At 41.0% G+C, this 25,952-nt stretch overlaps 5 protein-coding genes across 6 annotated transcripts in view; 2 read left to right on the top strand and 3 right to left on the bottom strand.

Annotated features, from left to right (window-relative positions):
* Nucleotides 1-21: 21 nt before the first annotated feature.
* On the bottom strand, nt 22-3,009 carry uqcc2 (ubiquinol-cytochrome c reductase complex assembly factor 2). 2 transcript variants are annotated; one of them, XM_071527007.1, is made up of 4 exons: nt 2,858-3,009; nt 1,585-1,659; nt 375-455; nt 22-188 (listed from the first exon to the last, which is right to left on the bottom strand). In XM_071527007.1, exons 1-4 carry the CDS (start codon nt 2,993-2,995, stop codon nt 84-86), a joined length of 399 nt encoding a protein of 132 aa, XP_071383108.1. In that variant the 5' UTR covers nt 2,996-3,009; the 3' UTR covers nt 22-83. The 2 variants fall into 2 exon arrangements, with proteins under 2 accessions (XP_071383108.1, XP_071383106.1); XM_071527005.1 differs by having other exon boundaries at nt 22-202; nt 389-455.
* A 100-nt stretch (nt 3,010-3,109) lies between these two features.
* On the top strand, nt 3,110-4,689 carry tomm6 (translocase of outer mitochondrial membrane 6 homolog (yeast)). Its single transcript, XM_071527019.1, has 3 exons — nt 3,110-3,245; nt 3,533-3,671; nt 4,551-4,689. The coding sequence occupies exons 1-2, from the start codon at nt 3,142-3,144 to the stop codon at nt 3,627-3,629; spliced, it is 201 nt and encodes a 66-aa protein (XP_071383120.1). The 5' UTR covers nt 3,110-3,141; the 3' UTR covers nt 3,630-3,671; nt 4,551-4,689.
* A 242-nt stretch (nt 4,690-4,931) lies between these two features.
* Nucleotides 4,932-5,812, top strand: cunh1orf74 (chromosome unknown C1orf74 homolog). Its single transcript, XM_071527017.1, has one exon. The coding sequence runs from the start codon at nt 4,933-4,935 to the stop codon at nt 5,722-5,724; it is 792 nt and encodes a 263-aa protein (XP_071383118.1). The 5' UTR covers nt 4,932; the 3' UTR covers nt 5,725-5,812.
* Nucleotides 5,813-7,592: 1,780 nt separating this feature from the next.
* sirt4 (sirtuin 4) lies at nt 7,593-9,775 on the bottom strand. The gene is made up of 4 exons (XM_071527036.1): nt 9,635-9,775; nt 8,586-9,070; nt 7,913-8,207; nt 7,593-7,745 (listed from the first exon to the last, which is right to left on the bottom strand). Exons 2-4 carry the CDS (start codon nt 9,068-9,070, stop codon nt 7,593-7,595), a joined length of 933 nt encoding a protein of 310 aa, XP_071383137.1. The 5' UTR covers nt 9,635-9,775.
* Nucleotides 9,776-10,703: 928 nt separating this feature from the next.
* sfi1 (SFI1 centrin binding protein) overlaps nt 10,704-25,952 on the bottom strand; it is a 19,275-nt gene continuing 4,026 nt past the window's right edge. The window contains exons 11-39 of the mRNA XM_071526997.1: nt 25,762-25,854; nt 25,563-25,660; nt 25,323-25,389; nt 24,795-24,925; nt 24,585-24,666; nt 24,325-24,503; nt 24,144-24,219; nt 23,635-23,730; nt 23,457-23,533; nt 23,149-23,251; nt 22,952-23,048; nt 22,104-22,264; nt 21,931-22,005; nt 21,578-21,652; nt 21,282-21,458; nt 20,966-21,183; nt 20,790-20,873; nt 20,277-20,598; nt 20,078-20,174; nt 19,785-19,941; nt 19,539-19,638; nt 18,725-18,825; nt 13,164-13,198; nt 12,901-13,083; nt 12,128-12,275; nt 11,937-12,019; nt 11,648-11,832; nt 11,365-11,551; nt 10,704-11,246 (exon numbers count right to left, since the gene is read on the bottom strand). Coding sequence (XP_071383098.1) covers nt 11,203-11,246; nt 11,365-11,551; nt 11,648-11,832; nt 11,937-12,019; nt 12,128-12,275; nt 12,901-13,083; nt 13,164-13,198; nt 18,725-18,825; nt 19,539-19,638; nt 19,785-19,941; nt 20,078-20,174; nt 20,277-20,598; nt 20,790-20,873; nt 20,966-21,183; nt 21,282-21,458; nt 21,578-21,652; nt 21,931-22,005; nt 22,104-22,264; nt 22,952-23,048; nt 23,149-23,251; nt 23,457-23,533; nt 23,635-23,730; nt 24,144-24,219; nt 24,325-24,503; nt 24,585-24,666; nt 24,795-24,925; nt 25,323-25,389; nt 25,563-25,660; nt 25,762-25,854 — 3,531 coding nt within the window. The 3' untranslated portion in view covers nt 10,704-11,202. The remainder of the gene's footprint in view (nt 11,247-11,364; nt 11,552-11,647; nt 11,833-11,936; nt 12,020-12,127; nt 12,276-12,900; nt 13,084-13,163; nt 13,199-18,724; nt 18,826-19,538; nt 19,639-19,784; nt 19,942-20,077; nt 20,175-20,276; nt 20,599-20,789; nt 20,874-20,965; nt 21,184-21,281; nt 21,459-21,577; nt 21,653-21,930; nt 22,006-22,103; nt 22,265-22,951; nt 23,049-23,148; nt 23,252-23,456; nt 23,534-23,634; nt 23,731-24,143; nt 24,220-24,324; nt 24,504-24,584; nt 24,667-24,794; nt 24,926-25,322; nt 25,390-25,562; nt 25,661-25,761; nt 25,855-25,952) is intronic.

Here is a 25,952-nt window from a genome sequence, read left to right as displayed (position 1 = left end):
AGAGTGAAATTGGTCCATAAATTGAGATACCAATAATAAGCTTTATTTCTACACAGGATGAACAAAGAAACTAAATGAACATGCTATTTTTCAGGAGCCTTCTCTGGACCGTCTTCTGGTGACTTGGCGGAGAATCGCTCCATTAAAGTCTTCCACAAACCCTTTTTTTCCTCGTCCATCTGCTGCATCTGCTGCATACTCCCTGTACAATTTAAAGAAAAAGAAAATCAAGATTAGGGTCATTTTTCTTAAGCGTGTTTCATTGGCATGTTGACAGTAACAGTTCCTGTTTCGTAAAATGTCAGGACCATGCATTAAGAACATGCATCATGCTTTCAGTACTGTAAGTCACTTAATTCTACTAAATGCGATACTGTGGGATCCGTACCTGACAAAAGCAATTTACATTCTTCCACTGTAACTCCGGTAAAGCTTGTGTCTCTTACTCGAGGGAACTGTGGACAAATACAAACAGAAATTGAAAAACTTTTAATTCTTTTTACTGGTTTTCACAGAGAAACAGAAAACAAACAACACCAAAATAGATTTCAACAGGACTCAACTGAATACAGGAGAAACTTGTCACATGAATGATTTCCAATTTAACTGCACAATACACTATTCTTAAAATGTTATTAAAAGGTTATCTCTCTTTTTCCAATTCTGCAATATTAGTCATTGGCTATCAAAATAAAAAGTTAAACATTTGATGAGGTGTACAAATACCAAAATGACCTGGTGACCCCAGACACAAGCATTTTTCCAATCTGAAGTCAAACCAAGAGAATCATGTAACCTTCTGCTTTACTGAAAGATCAAGGGAAATATTATATAATATATATATATATATATGTATATTTCGGTCAATTACATGTAATTTGACATATTTCCATCTGCAACTCTTAAAATCAGCAGCTTCTTTATACACAATGAGCTTCTCTAGAGAAACAATATTGTATGTCGATTTCAAATCCAATTTAATTACATTTTTAAATTTAAATCTCAATTATGCATTGTGTCGATTGTCGAAAAGTTTAGATAAAATTTTTTTATCTGGATCCATATTATATCCTGTTATTTTTGCAGAGATTTTCTTCATACGTGTCCAAATTGATCCATGTTGGAAACTCAATTACTTGAGCTAATTATAAATGTGACGTGTTTTTACAATGTACTTAAGGGAGAGATTATACGCCCAAGGAGAGTACAGAGCGAGCTTTTGATATGAAACATCCAAACAGTCAATATTAGTGGTGTCCTGACTGGAAAATGCTTTGTTTTTCTTATCAGGGAATGATTGCCAAAAAGTCACTGCAATGAAGTGTTTTGCCTCCTGCACCATCTTGATAGGATGGATAAATAATTCCTCAGTAGATACTTTTCTTGCTTACCAAATAATTATCTTCTTCTGTTATTAATTTCTTCCAAGAAAATGATTCTAAAACATTGCATACCCAGCCTCAAAGTCTTCATAATAAGTCTGTGTAATTATCACAAAAGTGTTATTACAATGGCACCAAATGCATAGATACAGCAGATATGATGGACACCAGCACATGAGATATGTGACTCAAATACACTTACTCTTTCTCTGTACACATTGGTGTTGATGCGGGCCAAACTTTCATACATCTGGTCGCACTTCTCCGGATCTGAGATCTGACAGGAAACAGTTAAAGATTGAATAGTGAAATGCAGGGACCAGGACAAATCTCAAATGCTAAGCCACAATCTTTCTTGGAGAACAGTACGAGAACTAGTATAAGCTGATAGCTTAATGGAAAAATTATACAGCTTTTGTATTTTCCAACTATTGCATCCTTTTACACTGCCTAAGAGAATAAAGCAAAGCAAATGATCAAAGTGCAAACAAAAAATGGGCACTGGTTAACCAAGCATACAAGACTTCAATTATAGGAGAAAATTTGGAGTCTTACACAAAACTAGCTAACAACTAAAATGTGGGGAAGCATATATAGGCTAGTCTCCCTGGCAACCGTTTCCAAACTGCAGCATGGGGCCAGGGGACCACCATTCATTTTTAACAATTTAGCTTTTAGAAGTTATTCCTACAGACTGTTTGTTGTAGACTATCAAACAAACAACCCTCTCCCAGAGCCAGAAAACAGACTTGTGATGTCAGGTATTAAAGCCTGGAGCTGCTCCATACAGAATAACTTGGAAATGATAGGAAATCTGACTGGGTGATCACCTATGGCGATTTTGTTTCTCAGGGACAGGGGGCAGTAGTTGAGGACTGGGTTGGGAAATGATAGAGGGTGTCATGTCAAACTGTATGCCAAATATGTAAGTTTAATTTAGTTTCCTTTCCAAGTAGTCACCATCACCAAACAGGCTCATCAAACAAGTCTGTCCAAAGTTATTCCAGCTGCTGCTGGGGTGCGGTGTAGACCTGACAACACCAAAGCATTTTTTGAGTAAAAGTCATCACGTGGGTCCTAAAGAACAACCTCATATTCTTTTCCTACAGTACCTTCAGAGTTTTGTTTTTTACCTGATGAAAATACTAGTATGAGTCTGCGTTCAGGCTTTGGGATCAACTTGTCAACTGACAGGATTCTCGTCAACGGCTGAACGAAGTTTAGCTGTTACATATTGTGTTTGGATTAAATGCGAAGGTACAAACTGAGGCACAGATACATCGAGTTATATGTCAGCCTTTACAGCTGTATCTTGACCGTGCAATGTGTGAATATCTGGTTAAATATGACAAGGTCGATGGCTATTAGCTTTATCTGCGGGTGTCCTCACTTATCCCCTTAGCTAGGTAACCTACGTTATGTAGCTCCTCGTCAGGCAGAGAGGTTAACGTTAGCTAGTAGCCAAGCCACAATACCTGCGTCATTTCACCCTCACGGAAGGCAGATGCTACTCTCTGTCGCAGAAACGTCCCTAAATCACGACCTTTCTTGGAATCATCCCGTGGCCATTCCTCACAGAGTTTCAAAAACCGACGATACCTCGTAGCAGACATGTTTGTTTTGGGACGTAATCGCCTTAAAATAAGTTTGAGCTTTATTGCACACCGTACTTGCGTTGCATCTAAACTATTCCTCCCTGGTGTAACATTTCATCCGTTCCCCTCGTTGCAGAACCACACACACACACGTTAAAAACAAGATGAGTGGATCAGCCGGTAAAAAGGGTTCTTCGGGACCATCTGGTGTTGTGGAATGGATCGGTACCGCTTGTCGATTCGCAACAGACAGAAATGATTTTAGAAGGCGAGTGAATGTGGACATTAGTTTAATAGTTAATGTGTTTGCGAACCTGCTCGTTGTCCCCACGGTTAGCGCATTACTAGCTAGCTAGCTGGCTAACGCACATATGTCATTAGCCAGATTTGCCCTTGCTCTGCCGAAGCTTGCTTAGCTCAAACCATTTTTCACCTAACGTGGTTTTCTTAAAGCTGGCTTAAAGATGTGGTTTGAGTTGTTGTTTGATTAACGTAACAACATTATAACAAAACATAATGTGACTCAGTGTGTATAAAATCTAATTTCTTTTACAGGAATCTTCTGGTCAACTTGGGTTTATTTGCAGCTGGTGTTTGGGTTGCAAGGAACCTCTCAGATTTTGACCTGATGTCTCCTCAGCCTGTGGCATAGTAAAGTTTCGTCAACATGCAGCACCGCCTGACCAGGATGAAGGTGAGGTATCTGCTGAACTAGAGCCAGAGGAAAGCGCAGTTGTTTTGTCTTCTGTTTAGAGCTGTAACGATTAATCGATTAATCGATTAGTTGTCAACTATTAAATGAATCGCCTACTATTTTGTTAATCAATTAATCGGTTTGAGTAATTTATTAAGAAAAATAAGTAAAAATTCTCTGATTCCAGCTTCTTAAATGTGAATATTTTCTGGTTTCTTTACTCCTCTATCACAGTAAACTGAATATCTTTGGGTTGTGGATTTTGAGGGCATTTGAGGACATCATCTTGGGCTTTGGGAAACACTGATCGACATTTGTCACCATTTTCTGACATTTTAGAGACCAAACAAGTAATCGATTCATCGAGAAAATAATCGACAGATTAATGGACAATGAAAATAATCGTTAGTTGCAGCCCTACTTCTGTTTACGCTAACCTCACATTGGGCGAAATAGAAAAGTGTAGGTTGTTCTGGACACCACCATGTCTTCCTACCAAAGTGACTGCTTCTTTCTTTATTCAACATTGGGGACCAAATATGGCCGAGGGTCTAGGGGAATATTTTTTACTAAAGCATCATTCCGACGTGTATGTGTAGCCTGTTAAATTCACTAGTAAGTAATGATTATTTATTATGAATAATAATGATTATTTCAGACGGTGGTCAATGGCTGTCCACTGTAGAATAGCAAAATATAAATAAATACAATTATTAATCATAATATTGGGGGGTGCAATTTGATCATTGCTGAATATACGTCCCGTCACGTATAATGTTTACAGTCCTGCTATATATCCATTTTGGAAAGATAATGCTACCTGAAATTCATCAGGCAATATTTTAATTGCCATGATTTGTCTCCATATTGTTTCTTTAGGTGTCTTGGACCAAAACTGAAGAAAGGACATGACCAATACTCACACTAATGGCCATACAACTTTTATTATTAGATTAATTAAAGATATGTCAACATATTGACCTCGATTGACTTTGCTTTTCTGTATTTGACCTTTCTCAGATGTCGCTGTAGAAGGCTTGCAAACAATTGCATTTAACATCAGTTCCTGCTCTTGTTGTCTCTGAACCACAGATATTAAAATAGTTATTTGTTTTGTTTTTTTTTTAAATATTTTATAGGGCTACTTTCTAATCAACTGGAAAAATAATCTAATCATTGGCGATTTGTCTCAGAAGCTGTCAAGTTACTGTAGTTGGCACATTTGTCAAGTTGAATCTTGTGCCATGTGATCTGTGCAGCCATGTCCTCTCAAGAGCTCTTTTGTGCTGCTGCTCGCAAATGTTTGTCTGTTGGAAGGAAATCCCTTTCCACTCCTCTGAGTCTGGACCTGGCTGCTCAGGTCTTGGCTGTTGACTTGGGCTTGAAACCGGCTCTGCTGTACGATGTTAACAGCGCCAGTGCAGAACAAGTGCAGCAGTATTTGATCTCACTGCAGTCTGCCCAGCTTGTGTCCAAATCTCTCCTCACACTGGGTATAAGTGACAATGCCATCATTGTTAATCCAGCTGTGGTATCAGCAAATCTAGAGCAGCTGCTTCATGGGAGAGATGTGGCTGTGATTGATGTCTGCCACTCACTGGAAAAGCCCAACATCACTGACCCTCTGAGTGGAGATTTGAGGAGCATGACACAAGATTTACTGTTTATTCTAAGAGGGTTTGTACAACTGTCTGAGGTAGAGAAACCTCTTTATGTTGGAGAGAAATCTGAGGAGTGGAACCTGTGCACCCTCTTTGGGATTTTATTGGGTTACCCCGTCACCTACTGGTTTGATCAGAACAAGAGTTTTGAAAATTGCCTGGCGATGACACCACTGATGTTGACGAAAGCTTCAGCAACATGGCAGGCAGACACTGAAGGCCACAGATGTTGCCTGTACTCCTTCAGCATCCCAGCGATTCTGCATGAAGAGACTCGGTCCACCCTGGAAAACTGGAGCCTGCGTCTTCGAGAGAGATTTCAGCAGCAAACTGTTTTAAGGGATCTTACAGTTTGCCAGTCCACGGTCACATTGCCCTCAGTCTGTCTGTGATGCTAGCAGTTTTTTTTTTTTTTTTTAAATAAGTTATATGTCAAAATGTGGGTTTACTGTATCATTTCATTAAACTGACTCAAATACACAGCTGTCCACAGTCATTTATTCAGAAGCTACAGTATTCAAATCCCTCTTCGGTTTAAGAGGAGTCCTTACGGTCAACACAGGGTTTCTATGAGCACAGGAATAAAACTGCGGCCATGCATACAGTGATTTCCCTTCATATTCAGGTGTTTGTTTGCTTGGAATCATGCCCTTCAAGTAGCATATGATGTGAGGGAAAACATGACTTTGCCCTTGTTAAATTTAAACACATCACCCACTGAGCAGTTCCTCCAGGATTTCACTGCATTCTTTTGTGAGTATTGCAACCCAAACATTTTTTCTCAAAAATTGTGATGCACTTTGAGTTTTATGGGGTTTTTTCTGTAGTGAAATTGCAGGAATTGGTAAAAACCTCAAGTCAAACAAGAGAAAGTACTAAAATGGCACTAAAGAACTGCCAAAATTCGATTTTTTATAACTACATCTCATTAAGAGTCATATAAAGCCTAGCATGAGCATACTGCATATCACAGAAATACATAATTTTATTTGCTGCACAGAAATAAACAAAGGTTCAAAGTTAAAACAGAAACTGTCCTTGGAATCCAGTCTGAATAAATATACATTCAAATCAATATCAGCACATTAAGCACTAAACAAAAATTCAAATCAATATCAGCACATTAAGCACTAAACAAAAATCTATGTGAATACGTTTCATAAAACTTCTGTTTCATTTAAAAGTACCCATTTATGTCTGAGGTAGACTTTGTGTTCTTCTGACAGTATGCAGATCAAAGGCTCATGATAAATGATAACTGTAACATAACTGTTTTGCAGATGAAATCAAAATAAAATAAAATGCACTTCTTCCACCTGCAGGGTGAATAAAACTACAACTCACTGTCCTCTGAATCATCCTCCATCTCAAACGTTCCACTGTATGAGGAGGCAGAGGTATGATGTATGGTTTGATGGGAACACTTTATGCAAAAAAAAAAGTATGATTGGCTAAAATGACCAATGCCCTGCTGATTTCACCATTTCACACTAAAAATGTTTGCAAATATTGCAAGGATTGGTTGAATTTGCATGAATTATTGCAATTGCAAAATGATAAATTCCTGGAGGGACTGACTGAGAAGATGGCTTTCTTGGCTAGTAAATGCTTAAGTGGCCTTACAAAAGCTGCAGTTTTTAAATGATTTAAACAAACTAAAACAACGTATAAAGTAATGTTTTTGTCATGAGACTTTAAATATGAACATGATGCATTAACTTTAAATAAAGCAAGTTCTTCATACACTGCTTTACAGTTTGAAGAACACATGTAGACTCAAGTCATGGTAACTTGTACAGTTGGAGAACTTGGAAAATGGAAAAAGTCAATTATATTAAGCTGTTAGTATTAAAAATAAATTAATCCATTAAACTCACTATCAATCTTAACCCTTAGCCTGAATTATTGTAAACATGTTAAGTGAGACTAAACCATGCAAGGAAATCACAACTCACACCCTATGAAAACCAGCGAGAGACCTGATTTCAATGGGACATGTCCGCTTTACCCTATTTTGATCACAGCAGCGAGTGCACGTTTCTCCAGACAGAAAAATACAGCTGCTCCATACAGACCCTGGTACAAATGAACAAAGTGAGTACCTCCTTCACGTTATACAACAAAGTGCCAAACAACTGAGACAATCCTCCTGAAGTTGATTACATTGTTACCTGGTTAAATCTGAGGTAGTTGTGTTGGCCTGTTGAGCAACTGAACTGCTGGGAACATATAAAGTCCAAACTCCAAGCCCATAACGGAGTCAGAGAGGCTGAATGACTGACAGCACGTCTCCACAGCGACCGCTCACTTTCAGCTCTGCCAGGTGGTCTGCCCTCGTGGGCCCAATGTTCAAGATGGCAACCGGGAGTTTCCTATCACTTGCAGCCAGTAAGAACCTGTATCCTGAATAGACCTTCGGAATAATGGAGAGGAACATAATCAATTAAATGCAAAATGAAATTCACGTGTCAGGTCAATTCAAGTTATTGGCAAAGTCCAGAGAAATGAATTCAATTTGTAGAGGTCACTAACAGTAGTTAACAGTAGTAGTTATATTTGTAACATCTTAATAAAGCCTACCTGCAACGAGGACCCAGTGACTAGCACTGCGTCCGACTCTGCCAGTCTGTCATGCACAAACTCTACTGTAGTTCTGTTTACAGTGTCTCCAAAAAAGGTGACCTCAGGCTTCAGTGTCCCCCCACAGTCCTGACAGGAAGGAACTCTGAAATGCAGGACCTGCTCGTCCTCCAGGAAGACGTCGCCGTCCGGTGCCACAGCGCCGGCCTGGACCCCCCACTCCGGGTTCAGGGCCGCAAATCTCCTCTGGAGCTCCTCCCTTGGCGAGATGGCACCGCAGCCCAGACACTTCACCCTAAGGACATGCATATAAACATTGATGTTTTGTCAAGATTTTCAGTCACTAGGCATGTGTACAACTCCAAGTTCATTAAACTATAGTTGCTATGACTAAATAATTGATTATTCGGTGACTGTTGTCTTCATTATTCTGCTATGTTTTACTGACAATGGATACAGCCAAAAGCACAGTGTTCATTATTTTTGTTTTAATACATTTACATTTCATTTCTCCCCAGCAGAACACACTTTAACCTAACTGCTACAAACTTGAAAATAGAAAATCTGGACAAAATTTGAAATGATTTGTCAATGATGATTGAAGATCATGAAGATCTAAATCACATTTGCAATTACAACCCTAATAGATGTGTAACAGACCATGTTTCTTCACCTGTGTGTGCAGCCGTGGAGTTCAGTCAGTCTTTTTTGCCCTGCCTTGGAGTGAAGCGCATCCACATTCTGCGTGACCAGCCAGTGCAACTTGCCCCTCTCCTCCCACTGCTGCAGGGCCTTGTGTGCAGAGTTCGGCTCATGGGAGGAGAACTGCGGCCACCCCACAAAGTTCCTCGCCCAGTAGCGCTGACGGGACTTGGCGCTGCGGACAAATTCTGCATGCTGCATGGGACGTCTGTCGGTGCGGGCGTACAGCCCGACGCCCTCCGAGCGGTAATCCGGGATCCCCGACTCTGTGGAGAGACCCGCGCCGCTGATGACAAAGAGTCGAGTGGCACGGGACACAAAGGCTTGCAGCTGCTCCAGGGAATGGGCATCAATGGTGCTGCTGGCAGGGACGAAGTTCAACATGCCTGCAGCACCTGAGGACGCCCTTCTTCCAGGTGCTGGGTTTACTGCGAGGGGCCTCCAGGGCAGCCGCATCTGTCAAAACATACAGATCTGGTGGTTATTTTCAAATCACACTTTTATTTTTTTTAATACTTTTATTTTATTTCATTTATGCCTGTACATTATTTTATGACAGGCTGATTGATACCATAATAAACTCTCTTCTTTTTAACTAATAAGATAAACAAATCATAAGCTTCAAATGTAAATCACACATCAGTAACAAAATTTAGAGATGGAAAAAACAGAACTAAACTGAGAAAAAAGGACACATTTCTATATACCATATGCTTCATGTCTTTACATAGAGGGGGTGAAAAACTGAAAACTGTCAGTCAAACTGAATATTGACCATGTTAAGCACACCAGCTACACAACATGACAAACATGCTTAACATCACCTTTACACTTAGCATCCTGATGAAAGTTAATGCTAACCAGCTTGAGTATATGAAAAGAATAGACTCATTGATATTCACATGAAACAATATTTAATAAACCTCCAAATTCAAACAGGCAACTACGTTAACGTTAGCCAACTAACGTCACAGTTACCGAAAAACAACAACATGTTACTTAGCTAGTAAGCTAACATACCTTGTTGTGAATGACCGCAGTACAGCATTAACGGTACTGCAGTACCAAGGACTCTCCTTGTTGTATACTGTCAGTAGTTACAAAATAATCAACATGACAAGTGACGGAAAACTGATATAGAAGAAGTTGAGGAGAACCTTTCCACTGTTGAAGGTCTGCTGGAGCGACGCTGACAACAGGAAGTACCCAGTTTTATGTAACACCAAATAGAGTCGAGGTCGGGATTTGTAGTCCGAGGTTTTGGCTCAAGGTTGAATTAAGAACATAAAATATATTTTTTATTTTTCAAAATTAAGCTGTGTTTAGTTTTGTTTTTTTTCTTTCGGAGGAAATGAAAGATGTCCAATTCCGATTTTGTTTACACCATCAGTGGTGTATTCACTCACCGGGAGACTCGTGTCACGATAGCGTTTACACTGCAAACGCATCTACACATGCATAGCAATAAATAACACATTCTTCTCTGGAACATTTGGTAAATTAAACAAAGATCCTTTTGCTGAAAGAATAATTTCTAAATTGAATTACCTAAATAACAATATATATATATATATATAAAATAAAAAAAATAAAAAAGGCTACATGTAGGCTGCTCTTGTAATTTTGGATGGAACTAATTTCCATTGGTGTCAATTAAGTAAATAACAGACTAGCCAGCACTATATACCCTTGCTATGACTTCCTTCAGAAAAGGTGTAATTTAGACTTGGGCCCAAATAGAGGTATCTTAAAAAAGAACATTTCACCAACTGTTTCTAGTTCTTTAGGGGTTGCTGTACATAATTTGTGTACAATTAAGTAGGCTATACCTGTATTCATGTGCAGTAATGTATTTTTCCTCCATAAATCAATAAAGTGCTTGAATATGTTTCTAACAACGTAAACTTCAGCCTCATACATTTCTTTCAGAAGAGTAGATTCTTTGAAAAATGTGTCGAACATTTGTAATTACTTTAAGACGATTAAAAACAGTGACTTACCACTGCTTTGGTTCCCAGATTCACTCTCATTTTGAGATTTATTGACAAATAGAAGAATATAATCACTGCATAAAATAATTTGACAGCTTAGGAAAAACTCAGATAACTTTACATATGACCATACTTTGACACTGTAAACACCTTGATTTACTTACATATTTTATAGTTTATTGATCTGTTACCGTGGCACAGCAGTTGCCACAATGCTAGGTGTCATCTCCGGTTCTGTGTGTGTTTTTTTTTTTAGTTATCATGGGATTTCAGAGTTAATGAAGGCATTTCCATATCCTTCAAGAATTTACAGTATGTGTACATAATTGCCCATATTTACTAGAAAACACAGTGTTGTGGGAAGCTTTTAAGCGGAAGTAATAACTGAAGAGAGTTTTTTTTGTTGAACGTACAGCCACTGAAGTTGCCAGGCAGCTGTAATCTGACTGTAATCTCAGGTGTGAACAAGATGACACCAGGGAGAAATAATTTGCAGCAGTAGTCAAGTTGGGAGTAAACAAATGTGTGGATGAAGGTTTCAGCCGCTGAATGGGACAGGAAAGGTCAGAGTTTAGAAGCGTTTCATCTTTCTGTCCATTAGAATATGCTGCACACGTCCTGATTGCAAAACTCCAAGATATCTGTCAAAGGGAAAAATGGGTAAACATTAATTTATCATCATGTGAGAGAGGGATGGTGTACAGTCCATGGGATTAAAGTTTTATCCATTATTTGATATGCACAGCAATCAAGCCGTACCAGAATGTGTGCAGTTGAAGACGGTTTCCGCATGTCTGTAAAACTCCTCCCCGAGGATCGTGCGGGTGTCCATGTGGCTCGTGTGGACAAGACACCGTGTTGCGTCTTTGAACAGCAGATCACTTTCTCCATACTGTTTGGACTGAAAGAGCTTGAACTCTGAGTCTGGGTTGGCTGACAGAGTCTCCTATGAAGTCAAAAAACATTAAAGATGACTGTTTCCAGTGATAAAAGATTTTAATTATCCCTGAAATTATAATTAATGATTTAAATTAACCCTGACCTGTGTCTTCATGAGGAAGTCGTACACTCGGGCTGTGAGCACCGGCCGTGTCATGACGGTATTAGGTGGGATGGCGCCCAGATTACAGCTCTCCCACTCCGGCAGCGGGGCTCGTCGTCCATCCTCACACAACAGCTCAAAGTCCGAAGGTGTCCACCCGTCTGCCCAGCCGGTGGGACTCAAACCTGGAGCGCGACATGACACAGCAAGTGTGGCGGGTGCTGAACCACAACAGAATAAAGGTATACACATACGCATTAAAAAAAAGAGTGTATTTTGAATATCTCACTGAGAATGTTGGCCTCCACATTGTGCTGCTCCAGGAAAGCCACGTCTCCGTAGCTTTTGCCACTGGCATCTCCAACCAGGCACCTATAAATAATCAGCAGGGTAAAGGATTATATGTTCCAGAACGGCAATCACTTACCTAAACAGACAAATGAGCAGAGAACTTTCATTCGGACGAGTCACGGAACACACCTCAGAGCCCCCATGTTGCCATAGTAACGCTCATTATGGTTGTCAGCGCAGCGTTTGGTGGCAGCCTCCCCTGTGCCTCCCATACACACTTTACACAGATTCCCCTGGGAGCCGGGAAGACAGCCCTTCCAGAAAACATCGTTGTACACTAACAAAAGAGATTACAGAGTGTTATATCACACACGTTTACATTTGAGGCATTTAGCGGACGCTCTGTCCAGAGTGACTTACAGTGAGTGCAGCAGTGGAGCAAACATAGGAGCTAATATGACAAGCAACCAACAGTAGGAAGTGCAAGACAACAGATGTAACATACAGTAAATATTTATGAATGTGTGCTAGCTTAACTATAAAGTTCAATAATGTACACTACCAGTCAAAAATTTGGACACACCTGATTGACTGTACTATGTTTTTCATTCTCTTAAAGCAATTGTGATGTAAAGGCTTATGCTTAAATGCTTGAAATTTGTTTTCTTAGACAAATATAAATAGTGAAGTTGATGCCTATGTATGAATTTGTTTCCAAAGCCTTTGCCTTTCCTTCAAGGCAGAGGGCTGCTACTTTAAAGAATCTAAAATATAAGATAGTCTAGATTTGTTTAACACTTTTTTGGTCACTGCATAATTCCACTTGTGTTATTTCACAGTTTTGATGTCTTTACTATTATTCTAAAATGTGGAAAATAGTAAAAATAAAGAAAAATGTGGTGTGTCCAAACTTTTGACTGGTAGTGGTGCATATGAGTCTTCCAGGGAAAGTGAAACAGTACCTTGGTTTGGATCACAGGGGGAGCTGCTGTTGTGCAGCAGGCTTAAACCGAGTCTGTAGGGCAGCAGCCAGCCGGCAGGGCTGTACATGTGGCCGTGGCAAGACCGACGGCCTCCCAGGTTCCCAATGAATATATTTCTGCTGGAGCTCTTCACAACTGCCACACCAACCACCGAGGGCAACACTGAGGAGAGATATTACAGTGCTCAGTGTAAAACTTGGACCTTTAGGCATTTGGGTTTTTCTTTTTTCTGTTCGTCTTACCATCCGTCTCTAAGTGGGTTGTTCCTTCAGCAGGTTCACATTTCGTTCCTGGGAGAGAGTCCGTGAAAACACAGTGCTCAGTAATTGTAATTTTACTAATAAACCATCATAGAAAAAATATCACAATAAAAGCTCCAACTCGATTTTGGAGCGGCCCATGCATGTGAGGGTGTTTTGAGGAGGATTTGAACAGAGCCTTACCATAATATTCTGTCACTACCGGGACAAGACCGCATTTCCCTGCGATGAAGGAATGAGTGGCATCCAGTGAGACAGCATCCACCTCATCTCTCTGTGGGACATTGTGAGATGTATGTGGTATCAGTGAGGTTGGGGGGGGCGACATCCTGTGATTTCTGCTGTGATTTATACAACTTACCTTAATCTTCTCCACACACTCGCTCATTGAGACAGCTCTAACACACACCAGCGGGTCTGACTTGATACTGAGGGCCCATTGCTCACATTTCTTCTGCTCTGCAAGGCTAATACAGCACCAGCGCACAACACTGTCCTCCAACGAGCTACCTGCACACACACACACACACACGACACACGACACACGACACACACAAGTTCAATGAGGTTGTACGATCACAGCCGTTCTATTTCTGTATATGAAAACATACTAACAACCACACACCAATGGGAGGTAAGCACCTTCGTGTCCGAGACCTTTGAGCAGTGCCACATAATCCAGCCCCAGCACCTGACTGACATCCTTGTCGTCTGGCAGAATAGCAAGTTTCTCTGTCACGTCTTTGAAGAGCAGGTCATTTTCCCCGAAAGAAGACGAGTTAAAGAGTTGGAAGCGCTGCCTGTCTCTTCCTCGTTGGCCAAACAACATCTAACACGTAAAGTAAAGGCATTGAGCGATCATGGGAGCATGGAAAGAACGTATGGCATTGGATTTGTGGGAAAGGTTTAGATAATGATTAAGAAAATGTATACATACCTGCACTGTCACCATAAATTTGCGAGCAATCTTGCGATAGTTGAGTCTGGTGACCATGCCGCCTCCTGGCCCCCGGCCCAGATTACAGTTTCTATAGTGGCTGAGGGGAGCATGTGTGCCATCTGTGCACAGTAATCTGAACTCCTCTCTCTCGCTCTCTGGGAGAACAAAGAAGCAATATGAGAGGGGGGAGAAAACAGTTGAAGGCCGGAATTGTTCGAAAATGCAGTTTATCAGTCAGCTTGACAAGTCTTCAGAGTCAGCAGGAGGCTTTGTAGCAGACTGATTCGATTTTTTTTTGTTTTAATTGAATTGGATTCATAGTGAGATGCTCTACCACAAGATCCATTAGACATCAAAAAGATGGTGTCTACCTTCAATACTTTCAAGGGCTAAGTGGTCCACAAAGGCAACATCCCCTGCCCCGGACCGGAGACATCTACAGCAGAGGGAAAAAAGGTAATAGAAGAAAGTGAAATAGAAGTATAGAAGTGTGCAAATTCAACCCAAATCGGTGCAGGATAAAGTCAAAACTCTTAGCAATATCCTTCCATTTTGCAAATAGTAGAAGGTCATGTTCTGACTGTTATTTTACATGTTTAAAACAAACACCCTGAGTCAAGAGTAGGTTTATCCAGTGCTGAGTCTCTCCAGTGAACCTGACCTGAGCGCCCCTTGGCTGTTGTAGAACGGCTCACTGTGGGACGTCTCACAGTGGAAGTTCCGTTGGCGAATGTAGGACTTTTGGCCTTGGCACAGGGCACACAGCGAGGGCGCCATGGCAGCAGCTCCAGGAACACAGCTGGCACTGAAATAGGTGCTGACGTCTGTCCGAGAGGAGAAAAACAAGTGAGCGCACTGAAAACGGGACCAGAAAAATACATACACCTTCATGGGTTTACCTCAGCAGAATAAAGTCCTGCTACAGCTACATTGACTTGTAGAACTGTGGAATAGGAATTTCAAAATATCAAATATCCTAATATTATTCTGACTGCATAATAAAAAATGTCCACATTGTTTTCAATGGATGCTGCTGGTTCGTGTCTCCCAATAGCAGAGGTGTGACCAAGTCAACTTTGCTCAAATCCTCAAGTCAGCTTCAAGTCTTGAGGAACAAGTCTCAAGTCAAGTCTCAAGTCTAAATGTAGAACACGAAATCAAGTCGGAACAAGAGTTCATTACCAATTAAATATCTTAAAGAAAACCAAATATCTAGGACTTTTCAATGCAAAATCATTTTAATGGATAAAAACTTAGTAAGAGCATCATGAGTTTGATTTCTATAATCAGTTTCAACTTCAGTAAATGTAATAATTCCATACAAATTCAGTCGTTTGCTGGATCAAACTTTCAATCTAAGTAATTTACACAAACACAAGACACTTTTATCAAGACTTGAGAAACCTTTTCAAGTCATCAAAGTACAAGTCAAAGTCAAATCCCAAGTCACCAGAACCCAAGTCAAGTCAAGTCTCTTCATGCTAAAACTGTGACTTGAGTCTGACTCGAGTCCAAGTCATGTGACTCGAGTCTCCACCTCTGCCCAACAGTATTCTTTCTCTTGGTCGTGTCCAAGTCATTCATGCTGAGAACGTCCTCGTTACCCTGACTGAGGGGCTGCTCCTTCGTCCAGGTCAGGTAGTTGCGGGACAGCAGGAAGCCGAGCGGAAGACTCCAGCCGGCGGTCCATCGGACCCCGCTGTGGCAGCTCCTGCGGCCCTGCAGGGATCGTATGTCCAGTGTGCGGTTTGTCACCACAGCCACAGACAGGATACAGCCTCCTGGGGTGCTCAGGGTAGACAGAGACAGACATACAGACAGGTGTACTGTCACAGACCCAGCAATGCTTACAGCAAGTGAAATGGTGACGTGTCTCAAAAACCTGAACTAAACCTACCATCGCTGTATATCTCCTTGGCGATGGCAACGAGGCCAAACTGCTTCACAGCAGAATAAACTTCTCCTGCATCTAACGTCACTACATCGGCACGGTTAGCCTGAAAGACAGAATCAGCAATGTGAGTCATCACTTTACAAGTGTTAGCTCAAAGCATATCTATCTTCTTCTAGTTCTATTAGGGTCATTCTCATGTTCATACACTTTTCAAGGACATTCTTTATAGAAAAACAGCCCAGACAGCAGCTCTTGGCATTTAGTACATGACATTGTTGATGGACCCAAAGGGGAATTGCATTATTTGTGGGGACGTGTTTCCTGTTGCCTTGTTCAAATCTCTCAATCTCTCTCTCTCTCACACACACACACACACACACACCTACACACACAGCCTTCAGAAAGTATTCAACCCCTATGCTTTTTCTGCATTTTGTGGTGTTGCAGCCTGAATTCAAAGTGGATTGAGGATGGATTTGTCAACCATCTACACAAAATACCCCATAATGACAAACATGGTTCTAGAAATTTTAGCTTCTTTTTGTCCATTTCCTAAAGAACAAGCCTGTTGTGCTCTAGTGAATTCCTAACACTTTATATCCTTAACGGCTATGCTTTATATCCTTCCCCAGATCCGTGCCTTCTCGCATTTCTGTCTCTGAATTCCTTGGACTTCATGGTAGTTTCTGTGGGACATTGTATAGACACAGCCTGTGTGTTTTGTTCTGAATCGTGTTCACAGCTGGACACCGATCAATACGTAGATACATCTCAAGGACATTCGAAGGATTTTGGATCCACCTTAACATTTCAGCTTTTAAATAATTTGTAAATAAAACTCGACTTTGATATCATGGGTTATTCTGTGTAGATTAATCCCCCAAAAAAATCCTATTTTAATCCATGTCGAATTCAGGCTGTAAGACAACAAAATGCAAAAAAGTGAATGTGGAAACATAAAGCGAAGATGCTTTCAAAAATAGCCAAATGAAATGAAAAGTTTCTAAATATTAAAAAAAAGTACTATAAAGAGCACTATAAAGAGCAGTACTGACACACTAACGCAGAAAACAAACATCTAAGACAAAATGTATATTAAAAATCTAGAATGCCTAAGACTTTTGCACAGTAATGTACATAAAAAATAAACTTAAAACGACCATTATTTGCTAAAGCGACTTCACTACAGTGACTGGAAATGTGTCATTTTCCTTGCTTTGTGTCCTATGCAGATCACCCCTTTGTTCGATTGGAATTTGGCCTAAAATAGTGATGATGATTTTGCATTTCAGGTGAACGGCGGCTCACCCTGATCTTACTGATGCAGTCGGCGGTGCTGTAGGCGCGAACGCACGAGAGTCTGGCGAAAGCCGCCACAGCAGCTGGAGGCAGCGCCGCCACCAGAGCTTTGGCGAGCTCTGCACACTTCCTCTGCTCAGGATCCGATACCGTGCACCACCGCATCTTCTTAGCTGTCATGCAAGGAATGTTTTCAGACTCAATGATCTAACATTATAGACATTGGTAAGACATTAAAAGTCAGTAAGAAGATTAATATACATTTGAGTAGAGACTAGTCAGATATATGCATATACATATTGTATTATTAAAATGCACTTTCAAGTAATCTTTCAATGCATTAATTATCTGACAAATATAAAATATAGCCAACTTTGCAGATGCCACGAGGAATTACTCATTTTACAACATTTATGTTTAAATCAGTTTTTCATAGGTCAACAAAAGCCAACACTGACAACAGAATACAACTCTAAGAAGTGAGCAACACCCTGAGCCTTAACGTCTAACAACACAATAAGACTGAATATGATCGACTGAACAACCAGGACAGTAACAACACTTACCTCTGATACAGAAGAGTAAGATGAGAAAGAGCAAAACTGCATGACGTGCTCGCATCGTGCCCCGTTGTTAACTAAACACAAATTTATCTTGTGCAGTTTGTAGTTTGCAATCCTTGCTGTTGCTGCAGCAATTTCCAAAAGGATTAGAAACAAGAGAGGCAGTGGTACCACCGGGAAATAAAAAAGTATTGTGCAAGAGCAGCTCTTCTGAAATAGTAAAGTGACTTTTTGCACACATATGGAAAATATTTAACACCATCTGTCACATGGTTCTACCCGAATCCAAACACTTTTTGTGGGTTTAAGTGTAGAAGTGAGCGCTGCTTTTTGGAGCTTGACTTTAGTGTTTTTTGGATATGCTGAGAGTCAATTTTAAGATCAATTACATAGTGAAGGAAAATGTGACACCTAGTCATAACCTGGATGTTATAATATGCAATTTTTTCTCACAAGCTGACTATGGAATTGGGGAACAGTACATATTCATAAAGCATTTTTTAACACTTACAAATATTTAGTGTATACATAGACAATTAAAAAGGTGCAAAAGTTATGAAACACTTTATGATAACCATATAATCCAAAGATAAGAAGCAAGCTTATAGCAAAATATGTATCAGCTGGTGAACCATTTTCCCCAATTCTCGAGTCTTCATTTTATTCAATTAAAACTGATCTGGACAGATGAATAGTTCTCAAAAAAAACAAACCAATAAACTGATGTAATCACTTTTGGAGTTCATGAAGACATGCAACAGTGAAAAGTTCCAGTCATGTTGTGAGCACAGAGTGCCCAGTTTCCTTCTCTTCTGCTGGCCTGCGGAGAAAAGCGACTCCTGAGGTGAGGAGGAGAGTCTGTAACTGCTGGACCCTCGCTGCATGAAGAAGCATTGCCGGCTTCTGTTTCTCCAGCTCAGTGGATAGTCTGCTGATGTCCTCCTCCAACTGTCAACATCAAAAACATCAACTGTGACACAACACCAGTGGCATCTAAAAATAATAAGTGTCAGCGATTTCATATATTTTCCTTTTACGTAACCTCAGATTGCTTCCTCAATTTTTCACAGCCAAAGATTTATGATTCAAATGAGACCTCAGAAGAATGCATGCAAAATTTAAGCCATCAGTACCAAATTAACCCATGTATGTCCAGAATGGCAAGTCAAGTAACTTGGGCAGCCAAGTTTACTTATGCCACCTCATCACCTGTTTATTTATGCCTAGACTTATATCATACCACTAAAATTCACTTTGATATGTATATTCTCTTGCTAAGCTAAGCACATCTCTTTTTTCAATCTGGTCAAAGTGTGTGGCTATAGCATGTTTTTTTTCTACTCATTTCATATTTTCTGCCTAGTTACAAAGGGTTATGCATGGAAAGATCTGGCTCGAATATAACTAACTAACTAACTTGGAAATGCCTTCAGTGAACAATAGGTGGGGCTGCTGGTTAAAGACAATTCTTTTCATAATAAGTATTGACTCATTTCAAACAAGGAAAGCAAATTGTATGTCAGGGTAATTTTACATGTTTGTACACATACAAATGATGCCCAAATGTTTCCTTGTATGATTGTACTAATTGTTTACTAGTTTAAAAATGTTATTTGCTTAACATAAACCAATGCCAAAATTAACTTGAGACAAATTCTTACCTCATTCAACTCTTGACGAACACTGTTCTTTTCCATTTGGTCTTCCTTTCCACTGGTCTGCAGCCAAGTTTTCAATACCTCTTTCAGTCTCTGCCATGCCCTGAATGGCATACACACACACACACACACACACACACACACACACGCAAACACAAACACACACAATATAAACAAAGGTGTATCATCAACATGGAAAAAAATACGACAACAATGGAGAAACTGTTGTCAAGGTTGGGGAATTCATACCGGAGCTGCTTTCTGTCCTGCTGGAAGCGCTTCATGTCCAGCTGAATGCTGAGCAGTTCTCTAGTCAGGTCTAAAGTTGGATCAGCCTCTGTCTCAACATGCTGCTCTTCCACATCAGGAGCCTCGACTTCTTCACTGGATGCTCTCAGGCGTAGCCCTTGAAGAAGCATCACAGTGGTTGACTTGACCGTGGTATTTGATATTTTGCGTAAACCAAGCTTGACATTGATGTGTTATTTTTATACTAGAGGGAAAATCACTGGTATTGGGATACAAAAGTATAGCTACCACACCTGAATAAGTTGATGAGTGGTGTTTAAAGGTGGAGGCAAACTGATGGGGGGGCACAAGCGCAGCGTCTCCGGGACTTGAATGGCTGGTCTGCCCCAACTTGGGGAAAAACAAAGCAACAACAAAAAAACATCATAGTACAGTCCAAGTCAAGTCACATTATTTGGTATTGCAAGCAGAGTAAAAGACAGAGGCAATTACCTTAGTTGGAGCATTGGTGGTAATGAAAGCAGAGGGAGGTAAAAGCACATCTTGGTTTTGCAATCCATGGGCGGAGTCCACAGAGGGCATGTGGGGTTGAGAGTGCGCTGCAGCAGAAACAGCGGCGATCTGGGTCACAGCTAAAGGCCTGGAGGAGAGGGGGACCGGAGGAGGCTGGAGGCAGGGTCTCACCACGGAAAAGCCGGTGTGTGAAGGAGAAGTTGGCTCCGAGGGATGTGGGACTGTAAGCAGGTGCGACTGTTGGTGACCTCCGAGTTGGTTCTTGGTATCTGCGCTGATGGCCGCTGACTGCCTTTGGCTGCTAGCATAAAGAGAAAACGCTATTACCTAGTTCTAATTATGTTTTGTGTAATAGTATGTTTCAATCTCAACTGACTCCTACAGTTCATGTTGATTATCCTTATCTAGGATCTGGCATAAACAAGATTCATTACATTTAAAAAAAGGTCTATAAGAAGAGTGTTTTTATTACATTATTTATAAATACTGTACCCATTATGTTGGAACACTTTGACTGGAGAGTCAAGCAGTTCCTTGCAGCGACGCGGCTGAAGTCGAGCAGTACGGGCGAGAACCCTGCGCAAAATTACAAACACCGTAAGACTGAGCCCATGAGTTGAAGACAGATCTACACCCTGACAGCGGCTCAGACTGCAGCACACACTCACAGCTTGCTGAACGCTCCGTCTTCAGCTCGCTGCTCCACTGGGCCAGACCAGGAAACTCCATGCGACATGCTCTTTGAGCCAGGTGACGGCAAACAGAAGGTCACGCTCTTTCTAGGAGGTAAATCTCTGACCTCCTGCACCCTGCCGGCTTTACACAGCGCCCGCTGCTTCCATCGCATGGCGCAGCGCTGAACCACTCTCTGCAGGCGTCGTGAGCTCTGCAGAACGGAGGCAGAATTGACGAAATGATACTGACACGCGACTGAAATGACATGAAATTGAGTACACACACACACACACACACACACAAACGCACTTGCTCTTGGCTGTGTTGTGCTAGGCTAGAGGTGAGGCTGCTCATGTGAGTAGCATGTGTGAGGATGTGCGCCACTCCCTCCCTCAGCAGCTGGTCTCTGTAGAAGTGTGCAGCTCCGGCCAGACGCTCTTGCTTCCGGTGCTGCTCTGAGGCCCACAGCCTCCATGCGTACACCACCTGCAGGTCCAGCAACCAACATCGAGCCGTGTTAAACCTTTGTGAGCAAGAGTCCCGCTCTTTTGTCTGTTCAATTTTCCAGTGAGGCTGTCAGAAAAGTATGTGAGCACAGGTGTTACCTTGGCCTGCAGAGTGAGGGACCAGTGCCAAAGGGCGAGCTCCGTCTGCTCAGCCTCTCTCCTTCTGTGCTGCAGCTGTTAGAAGGAAGTAAAACACATAGTATGGAGTCACTGCCAAGGAGTTTGCCCTCACCAAAGCAAACCACATATATTTGACCGTACGGCCTTGATATCTACTCATGATGCTTCATTTCTATATGGAAAGTTGAGTGATTAACTGTCAGGACTTAGGGTTAGGGTTAGCAAACAACAAACATACAAAGGGAAAAAGACTTCTCTCCTTTTCCTCTCATGGGGCTGGCGGTCACTATCAATTTTAAGTGTTAAGAATGTGAAAAGGAATATTAGCCAACCTCCATTTTCCACTGTTCAAAGTATCTCTGACATGTCTTCAGTCTCAGCAACAACAATCCTTGTCGTTTCATTACCTATGGAATAATTACATTAAAAAAAAGAAATACATGGGATAGTATGAAGCCAATAGTATGGCTTTTATAACTGTGTTATGGGATAATGGAGTATTAACCTCATATTTCTGATATTGACAGTGATGCCTGTTCCACGCTTTCAACGTGCGAGAGAGAACTTTGGAACGATGGTGCTGTCTGGCTGTTTCAGTGCCTGTCCGCTCCTTCAGAGCCTCTCTTGTATGCTTCCTCCACTGCCTGAAAGTCTCCTGTAACGACACTAATCACAAAGAACGTCAAGAGTTAGAAATGCACAGTGAGAGATCGAGTTCACAAATACTAAATCTTCAAAAAGGTAGCAAATGTGGGATTTATGCATAATTTTATAGTTGTCAAATCAGTGCTGAGGATATGTGACAAATGCTAGGAAAAAAGTCAGTCAATGTCCATGATCTGCTTGGAGTTGAGATAATTTGGGGAGTCTCTGGTTGACTACTACACAAAATCGTAAAGACAGACTCGGCAGATGAAAGAGCATTTTTTGAAAAGGAAATCAAGAATTGCTATAATGGATGTTCACAAAACTCCAAGTTTCAAAATTAATTTGTCAGTAAGACTGCCACTAATAAACTGTGAGAAAACCAAGAGTGGCCCTGTGTCAAGTGTGGGGTGTCTATCCATCACAGACATTGATGCATTATTGATCATCATTGAAATTCAGCCAAACAGCTGTCAACAGTGAAGGTGAGAGCAAATCAAATCATGTATTAAGTAAATTCTCCCTGTCAAACTGTAGGGCTGGATGGGAATTGACACTCTCATTAAGAAAATGAAATCTGCTGATAGAAAGTGGCTAAAATTGACTTGATACTATATTACAGGTGGTCATTATAACATCTCATTTGATAACATCTCATTTGACAGCAATACATTTAATCCAATCATGCAGCATCTCTAACTTGGTTACCTTGAGTTATGCGACTCTGAGCCCTGGTCAATATTTCCCCCTGCTGGTGGCGTTTTGACACGGCATGTGTTGCAGCTTCTCTCCAAGCAAGAAGCACCTTGGAAAATTTAGAACAAAATAAGCGATACTCACAAACTCGAGCGAAGGAATAGCCATGTTAGTACTGCAGATGAAAGTTATAGTTATAGCTCTGTAACCTTAATTTGGAGACAATGCTGGAAGTGACTCTGTGCTCTTCGCTCCAGGAGCCTGGTCTCTGCCAGAAGCGCAGTGTTCTGCCTCCACACAGCCAGAAGCCTCCTGAGGAAAGAGATGAGGAGATGAGGTTGACAAATTGGAAAATCTCCAAATCCAATTGGAGAGAATGAGAACAGAAAGACAGACATTGACACAGTAGTGAATTAATCATTTACTCTTCACAGACCACACTGCAGTGGTTCCTAACCTGAGATTCAAACTCTGACTTCATGTTCTGGAGGAGAATATCAGTGTTTGTGTTTACTACCTGAGATTACACTGCTGTTTCAGTCTGTACAGTTCCTCTGCATGAGTATAGGTCTGGGCCATCTGTCGGTGGTGTTTCTGAAAATACAAGAAGGTGTAGCGTTTCAGGTTTTACGTAAAATTTATTATATCTCTTATCTATATCTTATTATATTGCCTATTTACAAGTGCTAATGTACCTTCCAGGCCTCAAGGGCATGTTTGAGGAGTTTAACTTCATGGTAGTGCTGCATCTGCTCCAGCCTGTTGTTCTTCACCCTTTGGCTCTGAACAAACTGATCAACATCACTGGAGTCATTCACACAAACTTCACACACATATAACTGAACTAGAACCTAAAATACTCTGATTTGTGTGACTGTGGCAATATCGTTTAATTATATGTATCTCTCCTTTCCTGCTTTTCTTAAAATATAACTACTATAAATTGGAATCACATTGTTTCGACGTTGATGAGATCATCATCACAGATCTAAACAGGTCACACCAGAAGCCATTTCAATCTCATATTTGATCTTAAGCTGAAAGAACTGAACCCTATCAGATGGTATGTGAACAGATTCCTCTGAGTCAACACTTAATTCTCCAAGCAAAAAGTTGGCTTATCTTTACTAAGGGTGCCAATATTCCCAGATGGCATTGTAAAAGGTGTCATGGAGACTGGACAGGACAAAGAATACAACAGCACCTTTTTCCAGCGATTCATAGCCCATCTCATGCAGCGCAGGTCTCCCTGATGACTAGCCTGCTCCTCTCGGTTTCTCCTAGTGTTCAAACAAACAAATACATACAAATAAACAAATCTGGCCCTTCTAGTGCTCTTGCACCCATACCAATCAATCACTTCAAGAGCATTAAGTTTTGTTCACCTGTCCCGTATCTCAGTGCTATTGTCCTTCCATTGTGTTACCGTCTTGTGAAGAAGCCTGTGCAGGTACAGACTGTCTGACGCCCTTCGTTTCTCCTGCTCAGCGATCAGCTGCTGTGTCTGTTGCCTCCAGTGAGCCCAGGCTCTCTGCACACGGCACCGCTCCTCGTGAAGAATCGCCTAGGAACAGCAGAACCATGTAATGTCTCGTGTGTCCTTAATCGACAACATAGTTTGTGTATCCAATTATGGCCTGCATACCATCCGCCCAGAGAGCATCTGCTCCTTCTGCTTTTCTGACTCATCCCACCAGGTGTAGAACACCCGAGTGTACTGACGCTGCCTGTAAGATAGTGAACAAATCATGCAGAGAAGGCAGACAGGGCAACCTCCTTGGTTTGGAAATGTGATATAGCATGAGTAGAACTCTAATGGAGCAGGCCAACATGTGGGAAAAGGCTGGTAACTCACTGATTATAGACTTCCGCCTTCTCTCTCCTCTTCTTTTGCAGTCTTCTCTGCAGGGTAAATTCAACCCAGGAGCTGAAACACTGCGGTAACATGTGTTCAGCAAACCAGGCCTCTGCACAATGCTCCAGTCCCTACTCAAAAGTAAATAGAATTAGAAGAATTACGAGCAAACAGATATATCACAGATATTAGGAGCCAATGTTTACCTAAATTTTTGCATCAGATACATTTTTTTTTTTAGAAATGTTTGCATCAGATAGATTAGATTAGATTAGATTAGATTGCATTACATTATAGTAAACCTATAAAGAAAATTATTAACTGTGATATTATGTTGGAAATGTAGAGAGAAATAAGTCACCTGTTCAAATGTAAAGAAATAAGTCCCCAGAGCATTACACGCTAAATCAAGGGAATGACAAACTCTCACAAAGTCTATATGAGCAGATAAATCTCTAATTTTGTTCTGCAAATACTGGCTGTACTGGATCCAAAAGTCCTGTGTCCATCACACCCGAGTATAAATACCTGGATGTATCTATGTTCAGCAAGTCTTTCCCTCCAGTGGCGAAAACAGCTGCTTAACAGTGAAGTGCTATCGAGTGAAAAACGACACTGATCAAAATCTAAATACAAATTATGCACGCAGGAATGACCGGCTTTTAATGAAACACATTTGCAACATGCTTGAGATACTGTATATACCAGTGAATATACCCCCCAGGGCATAGGTAATGTCAGAGATTGAGGAAAATAAAATAAAAACACCTGTAGTTTGTCAGTGCCATTTCTATTTGTGGATGAAAAGTCTTGTCTTCAGCCTCCTCTAGACGGTCCTGCCAGAGTCTCCAGTATCTGTCTGTCATCTGTGCAAAACACACAAAAACAAAATGCCTTTAGTGGAACCTTTAACTTCATTATTTTCCTGGAACTGTATTTTTGGGATAATAGTATGCTTAATAATTACAGTTTGACGACAATGTTGGACAGCCACATTCTTGTTCATTCGATGTGCTTTGCTCCGGCTGACATTAAGAGAAAGCCCCTGCAATCCAGCATGCTGTAACAAGAATAGACTTGAATGAATACATGAAATGATAATACTCTGTACCAGTGGTTCTCAAGCTTTTGGGCTTGTGACCCCTTAAAACGAAGCGA

The sequence above is a fragment of the Centroberyx affinis genome, unplaced genomic scaffold, assembly GCF_046629955.1.
Source record: "Centroberyx affinis isolate AG114_WGS23_722 - 3 ecotype Tasmania unplaced genomic scaffold, CSIRO-AGI_Caff_v1 ptg001484l_1, whole genome shotgun sequence".
NCBI lineage: Eukaryota > Metazoa > Chordata > Actinopteri > Beryciformes > Berycidae > Centroberyx > Centroberyx affinis.
The sequence above is the reverse complement of the archived record's forward strand: the minus strand, read 5'-3'. Positions and strand labels throughout refer to the sequence as shown.